The 23,759-nt window shown below is 45.0% G+C and overlaps 1 protein-coding gene across 1 annotated transcript in view; it reads left to right on the forward strand.

Moving 5' to 3' along the window:
• HAO1 (hydroxyacid oxidase 1) overlaps positions 1 to 23,759 on the forward strand; it is a 51,791-nt gene that overhangs the window by 19,946 nt on the left and 8,086 nt on the right. Inside the window, exons 3-5 of the mRNA XM_065401793.1 lie at positions 11,112 to 11,367; positions 16,496 to 16,671; positions 22,241 to 22,332. Coding sequence (XP_065257865.1) covers positions 11,112 to 11,367; positions 16,496 to 16,671; positions 22,241 to 22,332 — 524 coding nt within the window. The remainder of the gene's footprint in view (positions 1 to 11,111; positions 11,368 to 16,495; positions 16,672 to 22,240; positions 22,333 to 23,759) is intronic.

Raw genomic sequence — 23,759 nt, forward strand, 5'->3', positions numbered from 1 at the left:
ACCCCCTGTATAAAACAAGCCAAAGAACCTCACCCATTAAGATCTGCCCCAAACCCGTAACTTCTGCTTGGGCCATAGCATGTCTTTTAGAAAGACACCCGGTCTTGACTTGGACTCTGAGTGATGGGGAATCCAGCACGTCCCTTGTGTGCCCGATTTCTAGTCTGAATGTCTCTCGCTTCAGGCTCCAACCATTGAATCTTGCTATGCCTTCGTTTGCTAGACTAAAAAACCCTCCACTGCCAGAAGTCACTTACAGAGCTGGAGCAAATCACCTCTTAACCTGCTCTTCAATAAATTATATGGATTGATCTTATTTAGTCTCTCAATATAAGGCATGTTTTCCAGGACTCTAGTCATTCTAGTTATCACTCATGATACCTTGAGCTGGGTTAATGATTCATAACAAATAATTAATTCAAGGCATTTTGCCTCTTTTTTGTTTGTTGGCAACTGGCTGTAAACCGGTCACAATTTCATAAGAAGGGCATAGTGCACCAGAACAATGGTCCATCTTGCCCGGTATTCTGTCTTCCGATAGTGGCCAATAGCAGATGCTTCAGAGGGAATGAACAGGACCGGCAACCACTGAGTGTGATCCATCCCCTATCATTCACTCCCAGCTTCTGGCAAACGGAGGCTAAGGACACTCAGAGCATGAGGTTGCATCCCTGACCATCTTGGCTAATAGCCATTGATGGACCTGTCCTCCATCAACTTATCTAGTTCTTTTTTTGAACCCTGTTATAGTTTTGGTCTTCACAACATCCCCAGGCAATTTCCTCAGATTTGTTATTCAAAATTATCCTCCCAACACATTCTATGAATATTTTTTTGGCTGATAGCTTGCTTGCAAGCAGCTTACGAGGGGAGTATTTGATATTCAGCATTTAAGTTGTTTTCATTTACATGCCAGTCATGTGGTATTGTTTCTGTTCCCTGACTGGAGGAGCATAATCCTCAGAATCAGGTTTCTAGTGTTTGATTGTGAATTCAATGTTTACTTGGCTCACATGTTCTGCAATAGCCACTGGCAATTAGCTGCTTCTGGGATCATTCCTCCTGGTAAAGTCCTTTGCTAGAATACTTGCACGCAGAAGGGTGTGTGAAAGCAGTCAGTACAACAATTCAGTACAAATAAGTCCATAAAAATGCCAACACAGATTAATGGATTGTCTCCCCGGTATTACGCCGCCTCTACTGGCAGTCGTGGGTCTGTTTACGTACAGCTATGAGAATCCATGCCTTCGTCTGTAGGATTCAGGAGCCTTTGCTTCACCATAACAGTGCCACCTGCTGAAGGAATTTAACCCTTTGAGTACATATGAACATTTCACATTTATATTGCGGTCCTGCCAAGGAGTCGGCCAAGCTGGGACCCCATTGTACAAACATATAGTAAATGATGATCTCTGCCCCAAAGAGCTTACCGTCTACAAGGCTGTAATATAGAGTTAATGTCCAGGGGATGTGTTGGGAGGATAATTTTGAATAACAAATCTGAGGAAATTGCCTGGGGAAGTTGTGAAGACCAAAACTATAACAGGGTTCAAAAAAAGAACTAGATAAGTTGATGGAGGACAGGTCCATCAATGGCTATTAGCCAAGATGGTCAGGGATGCAACCTCATGCTCTGAGTGTCCTTAGCCTCCGTTTGCCAGAAGCTGGGAGTGAATGATAGGGGATGGATCACACTCAATGGTTGCCGGTCCTTCTTACTCCTTACTCTGGGCTGTTTGTCTGTAGCTCAGCCTAACCCTATGGAATTACAGAGAGCACCCAGTGTGTATCTCAGGGGCCAGGCAATAATTGTACATGAAAGAGGACCAGCCAGTACCTTTAAATTGTTGTAATGTGACAATAATGAACGAGGCTATAAAATCTGGGATAACAAGGTAAAAGACCAGCACTGTGTGGGAAAGGTGCATGCATAAACTATACGTTTAGCTACATCTCCCATGCTAGAAGCAGACAAATGCCAGTGTCTGTTCCTTATTAAGGGGCAACTTTGAGTCTGACTCTATTCCTATTGGAGGATTGAGTTCTACATGAAAAAAGTGGTTCGAGGCACTGCACACAGGGTCTGCTGGGGTGAATTGCAACACAGCTCACCACAGTGTTCAAGGACTCGATCGATCGTAGCCCTTCAATTAAGACTAGCCTTCATCGCTCGTTAGCCTTCAGCCTGAATCAGAAACTCTGTAAGAGCAACTTGCTTTGATGAAGATTTATACCATGTTTAAAGATGCATTGCTTCCATCCTGGGAGATTTATTAGCTAGTTAATGGTTTTTGAGATCTCTCTATAGTTATACAGATATGTTCCACATGATGGAGCTCTAATACCTTTAATAGATAGTAGTGCTCTTAGAAATGGCTGGTCAGCTGATATTTTTTGCCTCTGTTACAATGATAGGACATTGCTGAGGAAACTGAGACCCATAATGCTTTTAAATGCAACCATGGTAACTCCGTGTTATGGCTGAGATTTAAAATGCACAAAATTCAGGACATTCCATAATTGATTACCACAGAAACCAGGACCTACTCGCTTTTAAGGCATACATTAACTGGCATATACAGTACAGCGATACAAACTACTATCTGCAAGGGTTGAGTTGTGGTTGTGGCAGTCTGATATACCTTCATTTTGGAATGTCCTGGCTTTGGTGCACCTAAAATTTCGAGCTTAACAGATGATCTGACATTTAACTGTCTTGAGTTTTAAATCAGAAAAGGAAAAAGCCTGATACTTGCTGCATTAAGTGCTTTGAGATCCAGTGATGAAAAGTGCTATATAAAAGCTAGTTATTAGCGGATTGTGTGCTCAAATAAGCCTCTACCCCCATGGAAGCCTGAGCGGTATCCCCTCCAAAAGAGATCGCCAGTTGGTGTAAATCAACATGGCTTCGATGGAGCTACAGTGATTTACACCAGGTGAGGACCTGGGCCGGTCTCTTGGAAAATACAACACTCTGTAACCTTGCATTCCCTGTAAGATATACAGAAAAAATAGATTTCATATTCCTCTCCTATTGTGAGAATGTACTCTTTCCAGCAGGATAATGGCTGTCGTGAGGGGTCTCAGGAACCACCCACCTGCATGGGGCTCTTGGCTGGAAGAAGGATGCCCTTTAGTTCCTTGGAGAAGCTGTTACCTGGGGACTAAGGATGCCCTGATTTGATCTCAGTGAGGAATGGGGGAGGGGTGGTGGTCAGGTTGCAGGGACAGTAAGTCCAGCTTCGAGATGTAGCAACTCTGCTAATTAATACATCTACTTTGGGTAGCTGGCCACCATTCAGCTGGCACACCGTCATCAAGGATTGGACTCCAAGAGACAGCACGATGCTGACTTTTCCAACACAACAGGTTGTACGGTTTGTAGAATGAGCAGTCTTTCCCCACCTCTTTGTTTTTCAAAAGCATGTTTACTGTGTCTGATTTGCTCAGTGAGTTCCACTATGCAGAGCATCAGCCCGAGACGGGGAATAAGTCATCTCCCAGTGATTCTGACTACTGCTAGAGAATGAACCGCTCCTCACCCCACTGGCTCAGCTGGACAGGCATGTGAGGTGGGGGTGAGCCAAGGTTCCATCCATGCTCATCTCTTTCTGCCCACCTGCATGAGGTGGTGTTGAGCCAGTCATGCAGCATTTCTTTTTCTCCCCCTGCATCTGCAGCAGGAATATGGGAATGCTGTGCACAGGCGGCGAGTTGCTTATACTTACTTAGGCTCCTTGGAGGGTCACTTATGGCTGGGCCATAATCTGGCACTTAAAAAACAAACCAGCTAGAAATCAAGGTCAAAGTTTTCCCCCTGCACTCTCCTATTTCGTAGGGAAGGAGGGGAGGTGTATTCCTTCAGCATCTGTAGAGAGAACAGATCTTACACTGTTTTTGTGTGTGACTTCTCCTACGTACTTCCAGTCTACTGCAACTGGCAGATCTGGGTGCCGCATTCCCCTTTAGGTCACTGGCTTCTCAGCTGTACTTCTGGAAAATCTCAATGGAGTCATTTCATTTGTTTAACAAACAATGTCAACACTGGCAAAAATGGCTGGTCTGAGCTAATCAGAGCTCCGGCAGCAAACAGAACCATGGGAGAGGCTGACGCAGCCCGTGGCCTTCACGGTGCACATTTGTGGAAATGCTCCGGATTGACAACCCTGAATTTTTTAGATCAACAGAAATCATTTTGTACTTCGTCATTGCATATTTTCCCCACTCCATAATGACTTCCTGCACAGATGACAAAATTCATTTAGTCAACAAAATTATTTTAGGCACAGCTGGCACAGAGTGTTTTGTTGAGCAAGTCATTGCAGGGACCTTCTTGGCCAACTGTGTTTCATCAAGCAAATAACTTTAGGCACTTCAAACAATTTTATTTCTTAGAAAATACAACTTGGAAAACATGGTTGTTTCTCTCCAAAAATTACTGCCAAGTTTTAAGGGCATCATGTTGAACCAACATAATGCATTATCCCGTGACCTAGAGATGATATATTTAGTGATGGATTTGGGTCAGATTGGCAATTCAGGTTGCCCTTTCCAAAGGGTCCCCCAAGACCAGTAATGATGGGAGAATCTCCCTGTGAGAAACGAAGAAAATTTAGTCAACCTCCCAAGAAACATACAAGGCAATGAACAACCTGAGTCACAATATGTAAGCCAAACCCCAGGGAACCTTAAACATGCTTCCCCAAGGGGTCTGAACCTAGAGGTCCTGACCTACCTATCTTGCCCCTACGGCTAAATGGGATTGGGATCCCAGCTAGATCCTGCCTAGGTGAGAGGAGGAAACTGTGCAGGTGGGCTGCTAGTATGGAAAGAGTTAAGAAACGCTGTGTTACCTCTCGCCACACTCCTTGGTGGGGTTTTGGCCCCGCTTCTTGGTTGATCTGGACTCATTAAGCTTTAATCTGTCCCTTTATCCCATTTTTAAAATTGAATTCCCCAGCAGAATCACAGTTGATTATTATTTATCATTTATGTTGTGGTAGTGTCCCGAGGCCTCTCATGGCCTTCAACTGGATCAGAGCCCCTTTGTGCTAGGCACAAACATACAGGGCTCTGCCCTACAGAATTTACAGTCTGAAATTTACAGTCTGAACCTGAAATGACCTTGATGCATGCCTAACTTTAGGCAATTTGAGTAGCCCCTTTGCCTTTAATGGGAGTAATCAACATGTATCTAGTTAAGGACATGTGTCAACCACAGTAGGATTGAGGCCTAAAAGACAAGAGGTAAAAGGTAAATGAAAAACAAGAGTGGGTGGGTGGGCAGGCTAGCAAAATTAATCTGATGTGTAAGCTCTGTCCAAATGTCTCTTGCTAATACAAGAGTGTCCAAAGTGGGTGTGGATCCAGGAGTAGTTTGCATAACTAAGCAAATAAAAGCACATTCTGAAATTTAAGGATAAAATATGGTTGCTGTAGTAGCTAATTTCTTCTATCATAACACTGTTGCTAAAATAAAATACTAGAATGGGGTGCATATTTCCAGCAACAGCTAGATTATCAAACCTGACGGGACCATTGCAACCATCTGGTCTGACCAGTTGACACAGGCCAATATGCATGTGCGATGGGGTGTACAAGCCCCACACTGGGGAGGTGAAGGTTAAAGAGCAGCTCTGGGCCCAGAAAGCCCCTCCCAGCCACCCCTGCTGGCCATGCTCACAGTGGAGGCAGCTCAGCTCAGTCAGGGCAGATGGAGCAGGGGAGCCATTGTGTGGTGCAGGATTCTACCGAGAAGCCACAAAGGCCCCACACGGCTGGGCCCAGGCCTCACTGCCAAGGTGCCCCAGGCCTTTGATGATGATGAGAAACAGTGGCACAACCTGGTTCTGTATAGACTTCAGAAAGGCCAATGCGATATCATGCTTTGATGCCTACCCAATGCCCCGGGTGGATGAGCTATTAAAGAGACAAGGGAGCACCAAGTACGTCTCCATGCTGGACTTAACAAAAGGTTATTGGCAAACGCTGCTGATGAGGGCATCCTGGGAGAAGATAACCTTCCCAACACCTTTTGGCCTCTATCAATTCATGACAATGCCCTTCGGCCTGCACGGAGAGGCTACAATCTTTCAGCGACTAATGGACTAGGTGCTGTGACCCCACAACCAGTATGTGGCTGCCTGTTTTGATGACATAGTCATTTATAGTAGCAGATGGGAGGACCACCTGCATCACATCACCGCGGTCGTCCAAGCTCTCGAGAATGCAGGGCTTACCACAAACCTGGACAAGTACTGCCTGGGGCAGAGAGAAGTGACATACCTTGGGTACACAGTGAGGCGGGGCTGACTACACCTCCTTTTGGATAAAGTCCAGGCACTGACTGATTGCCCAGCCCTTGCAAACAAAAAGCAGATTCAGTGTTTCATCAGCCTGATTGGCTATTATAGACGTTTTGTGCCTAGCTTTGCCACAGTAACCGCCCCTCTTATGAACCTCGTAAAGAGGACCCCACCCAGGAAGGTGCAATGGACAGAGCCATGTGACAGAGCCTTCTAGACTTTGAAGGACCAGCTAATCCAGGGGCCAGTTCTCTTTTACCCTGATTTTTCCAAGTCATTTATCCTACAGACAGATGCATCAGAGGTGGGCCTCGGGGCCATGTTGTCCCAAGAAGCAGACAGCGAAGAACACCTGGCATTATATTTGAGTATGAAACTATTCCTCCAAGGGACAAACTCCAAGGTGCTCCACTGCCTCGGAAAGGCACAAGCAAACATTGATTTTTTTCTCTCTGGATGGGGGAGAAGAGCAGGAGAAAGATCCACCGCTGGGTCCTAGCTTGAAGGGGAGGCTGTGTGATATAAGCCCCACACCGGGGTGGAAAGGGTTAAGGAGCAGCTCTGGGCCCAGAAAGCCCTGCCTAAGCACCCCTTCTCAGCCTGGTCACAGTGGAGGCTGAGATCCAGGCCTTTCAATCATGGAGGTACTGCCTGGTGCGGACACCAAGCCCCTCCCTCAACAGCATGCTACATCATCATTAAGATTAAGATCAGTGGAGTTATTCTCGTGGCCATTCAGATCGCGTTAGCCTGGGATTCATCTAACAGTCTGTTCTCCATTACCCAGACTGTAACTCCCAGGAAAGTTAATAGTGCTTACGAGGCCACATAACTTTTAAGGAGCTGATTCTTCCATTACCAGATCATTTCACTATCGTTAACAAAAATGGTTTAAGTATCTGAAGTTATTTTAGAACAGCCACAAGCATCATAGTTTTTTGGAAGGCTAAAAAATATTGTTTTTAAATGTTTTAAAAGGGCCAAGATATTTAAAGTGTAGATCAGCTAAAATGGGAACTTAGAATCCGAACAACTTTGAATTTGTGTGTGTGTGTGGTTTGACACTACAGATCCAAAATGGATGCCTATAGTTTTGATTTTGGATTTGGCCCATAATAATAGGCAACCTAAACAAGTGTGTCTTTGGTGACCCCCAGTGCAAGGGATGGAGAGGCGGATCTAGAGGCACCTTCGGTAGCACAGTGATGGGTGGAGCAGCCTTACTACATCTGAATATAAAAGAGCTGGAGAAACAAGCCCAGGAATAGGGATGGTTTGCACCATCTGGCTTCTGCGTTATGCACCGGATGGCATGGGAAGAATGATGATGATTTGGTCCATACCCAAAAGGGGTTAATTTTCCATATATAGTTCAGATGAGGCTGAAATTTTGTGAGAATTTGGCTCTTTTTAATCCAATTTGGCACTATTGAGCCCGGATTCAACCCTGAACTCAAACCCCAACCTAAATCTCATCTGGATCCAGATGTAAACACGGTCTTTCCAATTCATTTCCATATATCTAGTTGAACTGAAATGTTTATTAAAAAAAATATCCAAGATCTCCTACTATTAACAGAATATACATGAATGTAATAGGGTAGATTATGTCTCATTTACTCGTTAGCAGTTACACTTATGTTACCAGGGTTACAGAGGTTCAACTACGGGCGTGTCTACATGGTAGGATAATGTGCTTTATGGGAGGTGGGGGAAGGGATAGCTCAGTGGTTTGAGCATTGGCCTGCTAAACCCAGGGTTGTGAGTTCAATCCTTGAGGGGGGCCATTTAGGGATCTGGGGAAAAATCTGTCTGGGGGTTGGTCCTGCTTTGAGCAGGGGGTTGGACTAGATGACCTCCTGAGGTCCCTTCCAACCCTGATATTCTATGATTCTATGATTTCTAAAGTGCACTGATGTGTTGCACATTAATTGGCCCATCTAGACTCTGCTGTGCACTACAGGTTCCCAAGTGCACTTTAATGTAGTATTGTTTCAAGCAGCATTAATTAAAGCATGCTAGCAGAGTCTACATGGTCCAATTAATATGCAACATGTTAATGAGCTTGAGAAATCATACCCCCATAGAGCACATTACTCCACCATGTGGACAAGCCCTAACAGTAAATGAATAACTATCTAAACACATCTGAATGCAAACTATTTACATTCTCTGCCATTATTAGATTTCAGGTCTGCTGTAGCTGAGTTACCAACATTTACAGGCCAGGATTTTGCAAAACACTTAGGTGACTTTCTGTATCCCACTATAAGTGATTTAGGTGCCTAACTCCCATTGATCTCAGTCGATTCTTTGCAACTTGAAGTCTTTATATCAAAATTTGAGGACTTCATTAACTCAGCCCAAGGTTATAGGCCTACTACAGGAGCGGGTGGGTGTGGCACTTTGGCCTGCAATTTGCAGAGGGTCAGATTAGATTATCATACTTTAAAGTCTGTGTATTTATGAGTTTAGCCTGCTTAGGCACTGTTGATTATGCCACTATTAAGCAATTAAATTTAAGCATGAGCGCAGTCCCATTCATGGCAAATTAAAGCATGTGCTTTAGTTCTTTGCTGGATCTGGGCCGAAAAGCTGATGATTTCTGAGAGATTCCATCATGATTTGGTTAGTGCATGAGTAAAAAGATTTTTCTTTGACTTGCCAGTCACGTGAAATCAACCTAGGATCTTAAATCAATCTGGATTCTTTCTTACACCTTGGCTCAATTTAGACATTATGAAAGTGTTGCACAGATGTTTCTTTCCACAAATATTGTCATTAAGGTTTTTGGTAGGAATATTTGTTGACATGGTGAGTGTCAAGGTCATATTGCAGAATATTTGCTGAAAGCGAATTTCAAATATGAGAGGATTCAAACCAGACACCTAAAATGATTTAGGTGTTAAAATGATTCTCATCTAATCATGTGACAGAAATGTACCAGGTATCAGGGGGTAGCCGTGTTAGTCTGTATCTACAAAAACAACAAGGAGTCTGGTGGCACCTTAAAGACTAACAGATTTATTTGGGCATAAGCTTTCGTGGGTAAAAACCTCACTTCTTCAAGAAAGCTTATGCCCAAATAAATCTGTTAGTCTTTAAGGTGCCACCAGACTCCTTGTTGTTTTTGTAGAAATGTACCAGGTTACTTACATGTTCAACCAAATCCAACTTGATTTCTAAATATTTTCAAGGAACTGCTTTGTGAACCACCTGTCATTTAGACCGGGAATTATTCAGCACGTAATTTTGGGCAATGGATCCATTGGCAGAAGTCATTATACGGTTGCTGCTAATTTGTGAAAAAAATAAGAGGCAAAGTTTTTCAAATAAATGATTTGCAATTTACAATTTTCTGGGTAGGCCAGGGAGTGAAAATGTTCTCTATCGTTTCTCTCACTAGTACAGTGTAAACCAGTGGTTCTCAAACTTTTGTACGGTGACCCCTTTCACATAGCAAGCCTCTATGTGCGACCTCCCTTTTAAATTAAATATGTAAAGAAGTTGTTTTTAACACCATTATAAATGCTGGAGGCAAAGCGGAGTTTGGGGTGGAGGCTGACAGCTCGCGACCCCCCATGTAATAACCTCGTGACCCCCTGAGGGGTCCTAACCCCCAGTTTGAGAACCCCGGTGTAAATGCAAGAGATCCATCTGGTGTTGTTCACTTTATACAGTTGTCCTTCTACTGAGTTAAGCAAAAGGAGAATATAAATAAAAACAAACGCTTAGTAGATTCCGATGCATCATAAACGCCTGTCTGATAGCTATATTTATCCTGCTTCATGGATTCTGTAATTTACGCGTCCCTCTGTCTGTGCTTCATGGAGTAGCACAACTTGCAAGACAGAAGACCAAAGCATGCTTGTTTCACTGATTGAAGGCTGCCGAGTGGTTGTGGGAGGGTGTAACCAATTTGTTTGAATAAACTGTTCATAAGATTCCACTTTGAGAGATTTGTAATCCTTATTTAATCAAGCGTCGTCATAAAGACCACTTTTTAGGGCCTGGAAAGTATGGAGATGAGGTTTGTAGACAGAGGCCCATTTACATGAAAAATATGCATGCTGTGGTGCACCAAGAGAAAAGCAGGCTTTATCTGATATTTTAGAGCTTTACTGTGTGTTTCCCTCTGTTTTACATTGTGATAGATTGCCCTGTTAGAGTCTCAAAATATGATTGTGCGAGGTTAGTTAGTTTGTCAGGCACCCTGGGGTGGAATTCCCCTCTGTGCAGAGAGCTAGCACACAGCATGGGCACCACTGACCCCCTATGTGGAGCTTTTAAATGATGCATAACTCTATCGCTAACTTTCTGCACAGGAGGGATTTTTCACCCACAAGATATTTAAGTTCTAGGAGGAAAAAGCTCAAGAGGCACTGCAGTCTAATAGACAGGGAACTAGACTGGGAGGCAGGAGACCTAGGTTGTATTCCCAGCTCTGCCACTGACCTGCTGTTTGACCTTGGGCAAGTCACCTCTCTTTTACCTCCCACCCTTTGTGTGCCCACTATTCAGTGTATATTTTCACTGCAGGAAAAAAGACGTGTTCATAGTCCAAGTGAGCTAATTTGGGTGACAACCGCAGTGAAGACACGGCAACTCTGCTTTTAACTTGGGTTAGCCGCTTTGAGTCCATCGCCAGACTTCCCTACCGGCTTTAACTTGAGCTGCTAACCTGAATCGGAAGCAGAGCTGCCGGGTCTTCACTGCTGTTTTAACCCGGTGACTCCTGCCAAGTGGCCAGCTCTAAAGGGGTCCCACTTATGAAGAACAGGCACGAATCGAACTTCTGCTCCTCAGCTTGCAGGTCGCTGGGGACAGGGATGATGCTCAGCTCCTGGGCCACCTCCACCATCGAAGAAGTTGCCCAGGCGGCTCCTGATGGCCTTCACTGGCTGCAGCTTTATATCTACAAGGACCGGGAGGTCACCAGGTCACTCGTGCAGCGTGCTGAGAGAGCAGGCTACAAAGGAATCTTTGTGACGGTGGACACGCCACTCCTTGGCAAGCGCTTTGATGATGTACGCAACAAATTCCAGCTCCCCCCGCACCTCAGGTACTTACCAGCCTGCTGCTCCGGAAAGTCCATTTTCAGCTAGGACATACGCACCTGTTGCTGCTGCTCCTGCAATGTTGTGTGTGGTTTTGGGTTGTTCCCTTCGGGGGCAGGGAGGGGAGGAGGAGGTTCTTCCAGGTTAAGTGCGTCACCTTTTCCTTTATGACTCAGGAGCTGAGCAAGCTTCCTTTGTCATGCTCTCACCCCTGCCACCTCTAGGAGTGTACTTGAGACCAACACGGAGATAAACGGTCTTGAGTGTCAGTGGGAACATTAAAAGCAGTGGGGAGGGGGGAAGGGGAACACCTCCCTGATTAAAAACAAACAAATACAAGTACATAAAAGGTTGTTACAAAGAGGAGGGAGAAAAATTGTTCTTCTTAACCTCTGAGGATAGGACAAGAAGCAATGGGCTTAAATTGCAGCAAGGGCGGTTTAGGTTGGACATTAGGAAAAACATCCTAACTGTCAGAGTGGTTAAGCACTGGAATAAATTGCCTAGGGAGGTGGTGGAATCTCCATCATTGGGGATTTTTAAGAGCAGGTTGGACAAACACCTGTCAGGAATGGTCTAGATAATACTTAGTCCTGCCTTGAGTGCAGGGGCCTGGACTAGATGACCTCTCGAGGTCCCTTCCAGTCCTATGATTCTATGAAATCTGGATCTTGTAGTGTAATGAGTTGGACTGGAGAAAAAGGATCCAGTTCCAGGAGGCACCTTGTTCAGCGTGCCACCAGGGGATTTGAGGAATCCATGCTGAGTCAGGATTGCTGGCTCTCAGCACATAACACGAGTCACTCAGCGCTCATAACCAAGATCTGTTTCCTACAACTCTTCCTGTCTGCTGCGTCACTTACTGCTAATGAAACAAGTCTTACCTGTGAGCCTCTGCGCGGTCAGACTGGGTAGAACATTTCTGAAACAGGTAAGTTTTGCCCAAGTTGTGGAATTACCTTGATGACAATTTGCTTTTTCACTGAATTAACCCTGTAAAACCTTCTAAAACCAGGGAATTATTTTAAACACTGAAATAGTGTAATTCAAATGAAAAACACAAAAAGACATCCGTGTAGCTTTTTGTTTCAGAGCCATAGGTGAAATTCTCCAGTATGATGCTTTTGTCAAGTGATCTGATAACTTTTTCTTGGCTTCAGACTTTCAACAAAGTTTCTGAGTAACAACAAGGTGCCATTGTGCACAGAAATGTATGTAAGACAACATTCATTCAAGCGTTGATCTGCATTTCAGAGTCCAAGAAAAACAACAGTTATTGCTATAATCGGCTCCGTGGTTCTGTTTTTTCCTATCCACCCCACAAACCAAGTGCTAAAAAGCTGGATCTTACTTGGAGAGGGGAGGGAGGACGCAGACTGTTCCCTTCTCGTTTTCTTCTAATGCTACGATTAGAGCGGCACAATGAAAGCCTAAAACCAGGTGAAATTCAGCTAGTTTCAGGTACGAACAGAGAAGTGAAACCAGCCGGTTTCATGTGAAAATTGCTTGTTCCTAGAGCTGTTCACTGAAATTCAAAATGAAACTTCCTGCCATCAGAGAATGGGCCCAGTTTCTGAAAAGGCAGAGTTGTTTGGTAGAGAGGGCATTGGAGTGGGCCACAGAAGAGCTTGGTACTATTCCTGGCTTTGCCACTGGGTGACTTGGGAAGTCTCTTGTCTATTAAGACAATGAGCTCTTTGGAGCAGCGCCTGTCTCTTACTAGGTGTATGTACAGCACCTAGCACCACTTAGCATCTCTGGGTGTTACCACAATACAAATAACAACAGTCTACTTTCTGGTATGGAGTGTCATGGATTTCTTTTTTGTGTTTCAGAAGGAAACTAGAATCAACTGATTTGATGTCATGCTTGTTGGACAAATGAAATGATGAATCTTCACAACCCTTTGCAAGTCTTAAGGACTGCAAACCCTCCTATACTCATATGCAAGGCATAGAGCTTAACAAAGCCCAGTGTGATCCTCCCAGCCTGTTTTGGAATGCTAAACTGTACAATAGTGTTCAGCCACTAGGTGGCACCCTGTGCAACATCCTTTACTTGAGTTAGTGTAGCTATAGGCAGGAGTGCTTTAAAGGATGGTTATGAAAGACACACCTCTGGTGTATCTCTCAGTGAAAGAAGCTCTGTAGCCGGCCCATATCTGGTATAAGAGTCTGACCTGCTGTTAGTAGCCCTGCAACCTACTGTGTACAAGAAGTACATGACACGCCTCTTTTCATCTTACTCCAAAAACAGTGGAACCTTCATTTGCTCAAACTTTCCAAAAATATTCACCTTCAGGCAGTGACCATGCAAGGAAAATTTCAGTCCAAAAGATCTGCAGTGTTGTTGTAGCCATGCTGGTCCCAGGATACTACAGAGACAAGTTGGGTGAGGTGTTATCTTTTATTGGACCTACTTCTGGAGAGGGGAGGAGTTAGTCCAATAAAAAAAATATTACCTAAGTCCCAAAGGTAAACATTTCAGAAAGTTACGTACAACTGTAAGAAGGGGTGTTTGAATGGAAACCGTTAAGCAACCTTGATTGTTAGCAATTGCTGCCACTCCAACTCCCACTATAATGCTAATGAGGCCTTTGTGAGCTCATCTGATGAGCCAGACTATGAAGATTGCACTGGGGAAAATCCCCTTGATATCTCTCTTGCTTCAAACTAACTCTTGAAATGTAAGTGGGTTAACTAAAGCCTGGTCTACACCTAAAACTTAGGCTATGTCTACACTTCAGACCTTACAGTGGCACAGCTGTACCACTGTAAGGTCTCCCTCTATGCCTATGGGAGAGAGCTGTCCCCCAGCATAATTAAACCATCCCCAATGAGCGGTGGTAGCTATGTCGGCAGGAGAGCGCCTCCCGCCGACATAGCAATGACCACACAGCGGGTTTTGTTGGCGAAACTTACGTTGGTCAGGGGGTGTTTTTTTCACGCCCCTGACCGACATAAGTGCTAATGTAGACAAAGCCTTAGGCCGGCCTAGCTGTGTCCCTCAGAGCTGTGAGACATTTAATGCCCTGGGCAACATATTTAGGATGACCGAACCCCCACTGTATAAGGAGCTAGGTTGAGGGGAGAATTCTTCCATCGACTTAGCTATCGCCTCTGAGAAGTGGATTGCCTACATTGATGGAAAAAAACCTTTCCGTTGAAGTAGGAAGCATCTACACTACAGTGCTACAGCGGCACAGCTGCAGTGTAGACATGGCCTCATTGTCTACACTACAGTGATGTAGCTACAGCTGTGCTGCTGTAGTGCTTGTAGCATGGACATACTCTTAGAGTTACCTGTGGGCCAGATCCACTGGGTGAAATCCTGGCTGCATTGAAGTCAACAGGTGTTATGCCATTGACTTCAATGAGATCAGGATATCACTCATTGTGTTTAATGGGTTTTGGATTAGGCCCTAAAGGAGCAGCTCTGGTCCAGCAGAATGAGCATCTATGTATTTTAGGTACTTATATGGGCCCCGTTACCATAGTATCTGAACTCATCACAATCTTTACTGTATTTATCCTCACAACATCCCTGTGGGAGGCAGGGCTGTGGTGTTATCCCCATTGTACAGATGGGGAACTGAGGGACAGAGAGACTTGGTGACTTGTCCAAGGTCACATAAGAAGCCTGTGGCAGAGAAGGGACTTGAATCCACTGTCCTAACCACTGGGCCATCCTTCCTCTTCATAGGTTCTATTCCTGACCCTAACACCGACTTGCTGTTGGACTGGGGCCTGATCTTACTTCCCTTAAAAGCAAGGGGAGTGTTGCTATTGACTGCAATGATAGTAGCATAGGCCCTTTGTATGCAAGCTATGAGACACATGACTGGCCGATTTTTTTTTGGTTGATATTGAATACTACCCTAAATGCGAGGATATGTGCCTTTGCTAACTGTGTGTGATGGGGTGTATCAGTCCCTGAGGCCCTCTGCTGGAGGCCTCTCAGTCCTACCATGCCCCATCCCAGAAAAGGAGCAGCAGAGGTGACTCCTCCAGGCTTCCTAGAGCGGCAGCATGGAAGCAGCCAAGTAGAGGCTGCAGGGGTAGCCAATCACAGCCCATCAGGCTACTATAAAAAGAAGCTGCTGGACAGATCAGACCAATTACTGGCTGGATCCTGAGGAGCAAAGAAAGTGCTCCTGGCTGGTTGCAGCAGTTCCAGGACTGGACAGAGCACTGCCAGCAGGGACCTGGGGAGCAAGGAAGGTGCTCCTGCTGACTGCAGTGACTCAGCAAGACTTCCTTCCTGAGCTAAGGGTGAAGGTACAGGTGAAGGGGCTGTGGGGAAGTGGCCCAGGGAACATTAGCCACAGAGTTAAAAGGGATGCAGCTGGTGGCTACTATTTATAGGGTCCCTGGGTTGGGACTCAGAGTAGTGCGTGAGCCCAGCAGGTACCCCTCCGCCAGCCACAGGCAGAGTGGCCAAAGCCCAGAAGAAGGGGAATTTACACAGGCCCCAGGGAGCGGGCTGAAGACCCCAAAGAGGGTCAGCATTTGTGGACTTTGATAACCCCCCCAGAAGGGGACTGAACTAGTGCTTTAGCTGAAGAGCTGGGGCCAGTGAGCCTTGCTACCGAGCGAAGAGTCTCCAGGGAGGGAGTCCTGGGGGCACTGCTCTATAACAGAGCAGGGAGTATTGAAAGCTAGCCCAGAAGCGGCTGAGAGACAGTTGAGAACCGAGCCCAGAGGTAGGGCTAAAGAGACCAACTGAGGGTACTGGGATAGGCCCATGGACTGATTAAGGACTGAGCCCAGGGACAGGGCTAGCGATAGAGACATAGCTAATGGCACTGTGAGAGGCCCTGTTGGACACAGACGGTGTGTGACTCGGCCGGAGGGCTGCGTCGCTGAAAACCTGCTTGAGAAGTTAACAGCCTAACAGGGGTCACCACAAGTGACGCAGATAGAGAGAGAGAGTGCAGGCACACACCCGCCTGATAGGAGGCGCTCACGGGAGGTGACCGGCCCCATCGCATTGTGCAATATGAGCCCCCGATCCTGCCATAAGATCTGTACCAGCAAAGGGATCCGCTGGCGTGGAACTCATTGCAGGGCGAATGCGGGTTTTTAAATGTTTCTTTTTTCAGTGTAATTTTCTTTTGTCTCTGTGTAACGTTAGAATGAAAAATTTCAACACCGACAATTTGGCATTTTCCTCCGAGAAAGGCTACGGTGAAAATAGTGGACTGGCTGTTTATGTGGCCCAAGCGATTGATCCGTCCATCAAGTGGGAGGATATTAAATGGCTCAGAGGACTAACATCTCTGCCGATCGTCGCTAAAGGAATTCTCCGAGGTTTGTAGCAGTGAAGGTTCAGCAACAGGCTCTCGTGGGGCTTCCTTTATTTAAATCAGCTACTGATAGTAATAAACACTTTTATGTTGCTTTATTGGCACAGATTTTTCTGTAGGATTAAAGGCAAAAATTTGTTCATAGAATAGACATAGGGAGTGCATGATTTTCCTTTATCTTTTAAAAAATATTCTTCTAACATAGGCCACCATAACTTTAAGCAAATGCTGAAATCTCATGGATTTTAATGGGGATTACATGCATGCTTCAATGATTTGCTGAATAGGGAGGAGTTGCCCAACTGGAGCCTAAACCAGCTGAAACAAACGGTTTCTTCTTCCTAACTGGGGGCTGGCTTGGGAAATGCTAACTGTCTTTCCGTGCCAACCGAGTTCAATGGGAGTTGAAGGGCATTTTCTCTGCCTTTCTTTCTCATGTAAACTCTTCTACGGCATGCCTCATTGTGCTATGGGAGTCTCTCCCAATGTTATGAAGCATACGCATAGAGGTATATTGCTCTGTCTCTTCCTCCTGGTCAGCAGGGGCTGGACATCATTATTTTTCCGGTTGTGGGAAGGCTAGGGCAAAGATGTGGGTTTTGTAGTAGGCATTGTTGGAGGTCTGTGGTCATCCTGGCCAGGAAATGCTCATCGCCTTCAATGATTGGGCCCTAGGAGAGTGCGAGCTAACAAAAATTATATCCTGCTTCTCCATCACACAAAGCAGCGATGCATGGTTTTTATGGGCTTCTGATGTCAGTGCAGTTACAGAGGTGTAACCTGGGTAATGGCAGAGAATTAGCACCAGCCTGGCTGCCTTGCATAGTTACAGACCATCTCACCACTATTATTAAGCATTTACATGGTATAGAAGTTTGTGGACCTAATTCTGATCTCACCTATGCTGGTGTAAAGTGGGTGTAGCTCCCTGGAAACCAATGGAATTAGACCAATGTCAGTGACGTCAGAACCAGGACCTTGGGTAGCTACTCCCCGCATTACTCTTGCAATGAGATGAAGAGGGCTGGGTTGTGTTTTTGCTCGCGCAGGTTTCCGATCACCGTAACTCTGCTGACCTCATTGTAGTAACTCCTGATTAAGTAAGTAATTGAATCAAGCATGGAGATGTTGTGGCTAGCCCAAGGTCTCATGGCAAGCCAGTCACAGAACCAGGAATTAGCATTCAGTACTTCCCTATTCCGAGTGCTGTCCCGGGTGCTCTAAATCACACTGCCTTCCCGAGAGATCTCCACCACCTGCAAACAAATCAGTGATGTATATGGGACCCTTCATCTCAGCTCTCTTCACATAGTGCTCTGCAGACTGGACAGCCAAAAGTGGGCTTTGAGTTATTAACTATTGCAGTGGCACTTAGGAACGCCATTCATGGGGCAGAATCCCGTTGTGGTAGGTGCTGCACACCCACCCTGAGGGTTGTTTTCTGTGGAAATCAAGTTTGTATTGCTTTGTGCATATCCTGTACAGTACACCATGTATTATTGCAACACAGTTCTGCCTAATGTCAGAGATTCTCACAGCTCATTTACATGCATAAGGGAAGGGTCATTGTCCCGTGCACTTGGAGTCAGGATAGTTGGCTTCAGTTCCTGACTCAGCCCCTGTCTTGGTGTTTGGGTAAGTTGTTTGACCGCTCATGCGGCGAACCCATCTATAAAATGTGAACAGTAATGTTTCGTACGTCACGAGGCTGCTGCGGGACGTAATTAGCATGTGGAAAGGACTTTGAGATCCCATTAAAAGGTTTTTTAGTTTGTGTATGTGCGTGAATGCTTAGATACTATGGTAGTGGGCACCATGTAAGTACTATAAATAGTTTTACATGTTTACCTACTTTAATGTGTCAAACTCAGTATGATTCTATCTATAGTACTTATAATGGCCCTCAGTGCCATAGGAGTTATCTTTACTATATTTATGCTCACAACAGCCCTGTGGGGTAGGGAACTGCTATTATCCCCATTGTACAGATAGGGGGAGCGAGGCACAAAGAAGCGTTGGGTAAAATGGTCAGAAGTATTTATAAAAAGAACAGGAGTACTTGTGGCACCTTAGAGACTAACAAATGTATTAGAGCATAAGCTTTCGTGGTCTACAACCCACTTCTTCGGATGCATATAGAGTGAAACATATATTGAGGAGATATATATACACACACATACAGAGAGCATGAACAGGTGGGAGTTGTCTTACCAACTCTGAGAGGCCAATTAAGTAAGAGAAAAAAACCTTTTGAAGTGATAATCAAGATGGCTCAGTACAGACAGTTTGATAAGAAGCAAGTGTGAAAATACTTACAAGGGGAGATAGATTCAATGTTTGTAATGGCTCAGCCATTCCCAGTCTTTATTTAATCCTGTGTTGATTGTGTCTAGTTTGCATATCAATTCCAGCTCAGCAGTCTCTCGTTGGAGTCTGTTTTTGAAGTTTTTCTGTTTTAAGATAGCCACCCGCAGGTCTGTCATAGAATGGCCAGACAGGTTAAAGTGTTCTCCCACTGGTTTTTGAGTATTATGATTCCTGATGTCAGATTTGTGTCCATTAATTCTTTTGCGTAGAGACTGTCCGGTTTGGCCAATGTATATGGCAGAGGGGCATTGCTGGCACATGATGGCATATATCACATTGGTAGATGTGCAGGTGAACGAGCCCCTGATGGTATGGCTGATGTGATTAGGCCCTATGAAACTCCCTGACAAAGCACAGGAACAAATCTGTACAGACACATGCCTAGAACCCCGACCAGGGACATTCTATTTGCTACCCAAGATCCATAAACCTGGAAATCCTGGACGCCCCATCATCTCAGGCATTGGCACCCTAACATCAGGCTTGTCTGGTTATGTGGACTCTCTCCTCAGACCCTACGCTACCAGCACTCCTAGCTATCTTCGAGACACCACTGACTTCCTGAGGAAACTACAATCCATCGGTGATCTTCCAGAAAACACCATCCTGGCCACTATGGACATAGAAGCCCTCTACACCAATATTCCACACAAAGATGGACTACAAGCTATCAGGAACAGTATCCCCGATAATGTCACAGCTAACCTGGTGGCTGAACTCTGTGACTTTGTCCTCACCCACAACTATTTCACATTTGGGGACAATATATACCTTCAAGTTAGCGGCACTGCTATGGGTACCCGCATGGCCCCACAGTATGCCAACATTTTTATGGCTGACTTAGAACAACGCTTCCTTAGCTCTCGTCCCCTAACGCCCCTACTCTACTTGCGCTACATTGATGACATCTTCATCATCTGGACCCATGGAAAAGAAGCCCTTGAGGAATTCCACCATGATTTCAATAATTTCCATCCCACCATCAACCTCAGCCTAGATCAATCCACACAAGCGTCCATTTCCTGGACACTACTGTGCTAATAAGCGATGGTCAGATAAATACCACCCTATACCGGAAACCTACTGACTGCTACACTTACCTACATGCCTCTAGCTTCCATCCAGGACACACCACACGATCCATTGTCTACAGCCAAGCTCTAAGATATAACCGCATTTGCTCCAATCCCTCAGATAGAGACAAGCACCTACAAGATCTCTATCAAGCATTCTTAAAACTACAATACCCACCTGCTGAAGTGAAAAAACAGATTGACAGAGCCAGACGAGTACCCAGAAGTCACCTCCTACAAGACAGGGCCAACAAAGAAAATAACAGAACACCACTAGCTGTCACCTTCAGCCCCCAACTAAAACCTCTCCAGCGCATCATCAGAGATCTACAACCTATCCTGAAAGATGATCCTTTACTCTCACAGATCTTGGGAGACAGACCTGTCCTCGCTTACAGACAACCCCCCAACCTAAAGCAAATACTCACCAGCAACCACACATCACTGAACAAAAACACTGACCCAGGAACCTATCCTTGTAACAAAGCCCGATGCCAACTCTGTCCACATATCTATTCAAGTGACATCATCATAGGGCCTAATCACATCAGCCATACCATCAGGGGCTCGTTCACCTGCACATCTACCAATGTGATATATGCCATCATGTGCCAGCAATGCCCCTCTGCCATGTACATTGGCCAAACCGGACAGTCTCTACGCAAAAGAATTAATGGACACAAATCTGACATCAGGAATCATAATACTCAAAAACCAGTGGGAGAACACTTTAACCTGTCTGGCCATTCTATGACAGACCTGCGGGTGGCTATCTTAAAACAGAAAAACTTCAAAAACAGACTCCAACGAGAGACTGCTGAGCTGGAATTGATATGCAAACTAGACACAATCAACACAGGATTAAATAAAGACTGGGAATGGCTGAGCCATTACAAACATTGAATCTATCTCCCCATGTAAGTATTTTCACACTTGCTTCTTATCAAACTGTCTGTACTGAGCCATCTTGATTATCACTTCAAAAGTTTTTTTTCTCTTACTTAATTGGCCTCTCAGAGTTGGTAAGACAACTCCCACCTGTTCATGCCCTCTGTATGTGTGTGTGTATATATATCTCCTCAATATATGTTTCACTCTATATGCATCCGAAGAAGTGGGTTGTAGCCCACGAAAGCTTATGCTCTAATAAATTTGTTAGTCTCTAAGGTGCCACAAGTACTCCTGTTCTTTTTGCGGATACAGACTAACACGGCTGCTACTCTGAAAGAAGTATTTATGTGACTTAGACACCTAAGTGCCTGTGTCACTTAGGTACGAAGTCCTATTGACTTCTGATGAGACTTAGGCTCCTAAATCCCATTTTCAAAAATGACTTAGGCACTTAGAAGGCTTAGTCATTCAGGGTCATATTTTCAAAAACGCCAGAGTGACTTGACCGAGGTCACTCAGTCTGAGCCAGAGCAAAGACTGGAATTCTAAGTCTTAGACTAGGGCCCTAACCATTACACCATCCTCCCTCTAAGTTCTAGAAGACCCTCATTTTCCATTTTAACTGATATTCCCAAATCAATAAAATCCATTTTCCATAATCGTATAAGCATTCATATGTTGGCATTAATTTAGAGTGAATCTGAAATCAGCTATGACAGGAAACGGGAACAAATGGATGTATTCTACCCATGGCACGTACAGACCCAAGCTCAGCTCTGAGTTACACGCTGCATGTGTAGAAGTGAGAATGGGACTTTTTTTGTTTCTTTCTGAAGCTTCTGTAATCAATCAAAAGCCAACTGAACATAGTGAAGTGATTACACACTGTAATAACATTAATAATTTCAGACTACAGTAAAACACACAGCAGCAGGATTGTCTTAAGGATGATGAATTGCAGATCAGTGTGATGAAAGTACATGCCAGCCACCAGAAGAGATGTATAACTGCCTACTCAGAGCTACTTATCTCCTCCAATGTTCCGGGTGATACAAATGCTAACTTTAATTCTGGTCAGGCCACAATTTATGGACACAACTGTCTGCAGGCTGGTGCCAGGCCCAGCTATTAGAAGCCAGAGCCCTGGGTAGATTCTCATTAACAGAATGACGCTGTCATTGCTACATGGACAGCCCTAATTAACTGCAATGTCTGAAGGGCTGACTTTTTTGTTTCTTGCAGCTGATGATGCTAGAGAAGCTGTGAAGCACGGTGTGGATGGGATCCTGGTGTCAAACCATGGTGCGCGCCAACTGGATGGTGTGCCAGCAACTGTGAGTATTGGTGAAACCACTTAGGAATGGCACTTGAGAATCTATTTAGTAACTTTAATTGCATCTACAGCTGCTTGCTAACTTGTTCTCTTTCTCCCTCTGTCCCCCCCGCTCCTGCCCTGCCCCTTTTAAGTTGCACATGTGGTTACTGGAGAGGAAACATGTAAACGTGTGCTATATTTTTTAAGCTCCAATGGGCTGTTTCTTTCAAGGCCCCTTAGAATTTCACAACGTGCATGTAGGCACTCGTAGCCTCTTACTGGTGTTTGTGAGGGCAGCCTGTGGATTTCTTTCTTCTAAGAAATCAAACCAAAAGCCACAGAAGGATTAACATGTGGGCTGTTGCCTTTGGGAACCTGGGCAGCCTGCCCTGGCTGCAGGGCTCAGGAAAGCAATCCAAAGGAGTGGTTTCAGGTTAGCTCATTTAAGAGCCCAATAAAAGGAGAAAAGTAGTCCTTGATGCTTGGCATGCCATGGATAATTCAACACTTTAACTGCACTAGGAGGCGCAAGTGGGTACGTGTCTTCTGACACGTTGAAACAATGTCTTACCTCATGCTACCTGATGGCAATACAACCCAATGCAATGTGGAATAAATAATGTAGCAGGAGGCCAGAGGTCACATCTAAAGAATTTGTTGACTGGATTAGCCAGGGTGAGAAGCCAACTATAGCTGAATTAACTCCGATATCTCCGTTTTACTGTAAGCAGAAAGTCTGCATTTGTTTGGGGGTTGAGCCTTAGTGAACTCCTTCCCACGCCCATCTGTCTCTGTTCCCTCTGATGTCCATGAGCCCCCAGGCTTTGGTGATCTTCCACTTACACTAAGAATGATAGGGCCCAGCAGCTTCTGTACTGTTACCTTCTCCTAACCATACCAGTTAAGCATACTTGGAATTCTGGGGATTTTATGCTAATTAGGCAATATTCTAACGTGCAGATTTGAATATGCATTTCCTCATTTGAATAAACCTTCCTACTATCAAATCTATCAAAGGTCTCCTGCTCACCACACCTAGCTTTCCTCTCCTTGGAGTTTCTCTACCATTTCCCCCTTCCTTTCTAGTTTCCCCCATTCACCCTCTCTCTCTGGCTCCTTGCTGCTTGAGATTCCTGAACTCCTGAGAGACTGCGTGACAAGCAGGAGATTCAGATGGATGCTCAGGTGGGTGGGAGAGGTTGCCCAAAATCAAGAGTCTTACAGAAAACCAGGAGTCTTAATAGAACTGGATGAAAATGTGAAAAAGAATTTGCAAAAAAATTCAAAGTTGTTGTACAGGATTGGATCAATACAACAAAACTTGCTCCTGCTCTCCTCCCCCCCCCAAATGTACGGAATATTATTTCAAAGTTTTCTGAATTTTAAAAATTTAGAAATTCTTAGTATTTGTTTCCATTTTCCTCCCTACCCCTCTTTTTTACCACC

The sequence above is a fragment of the Emys orbicularis genome, chromosome 3, assembly GCF_028017835.1.
Source record: "Emys orbicularis isolate rEmyOrb1 chromosome 3, rEmyOrb1.hap1, whole genome shotgun sequence".
Classification (NCBI taxonomy): domain Eukaryota; kingdom Metazoa; phylum Chordata; order Testudines; family Emydidae; genus Emys; species Emys orbicularis.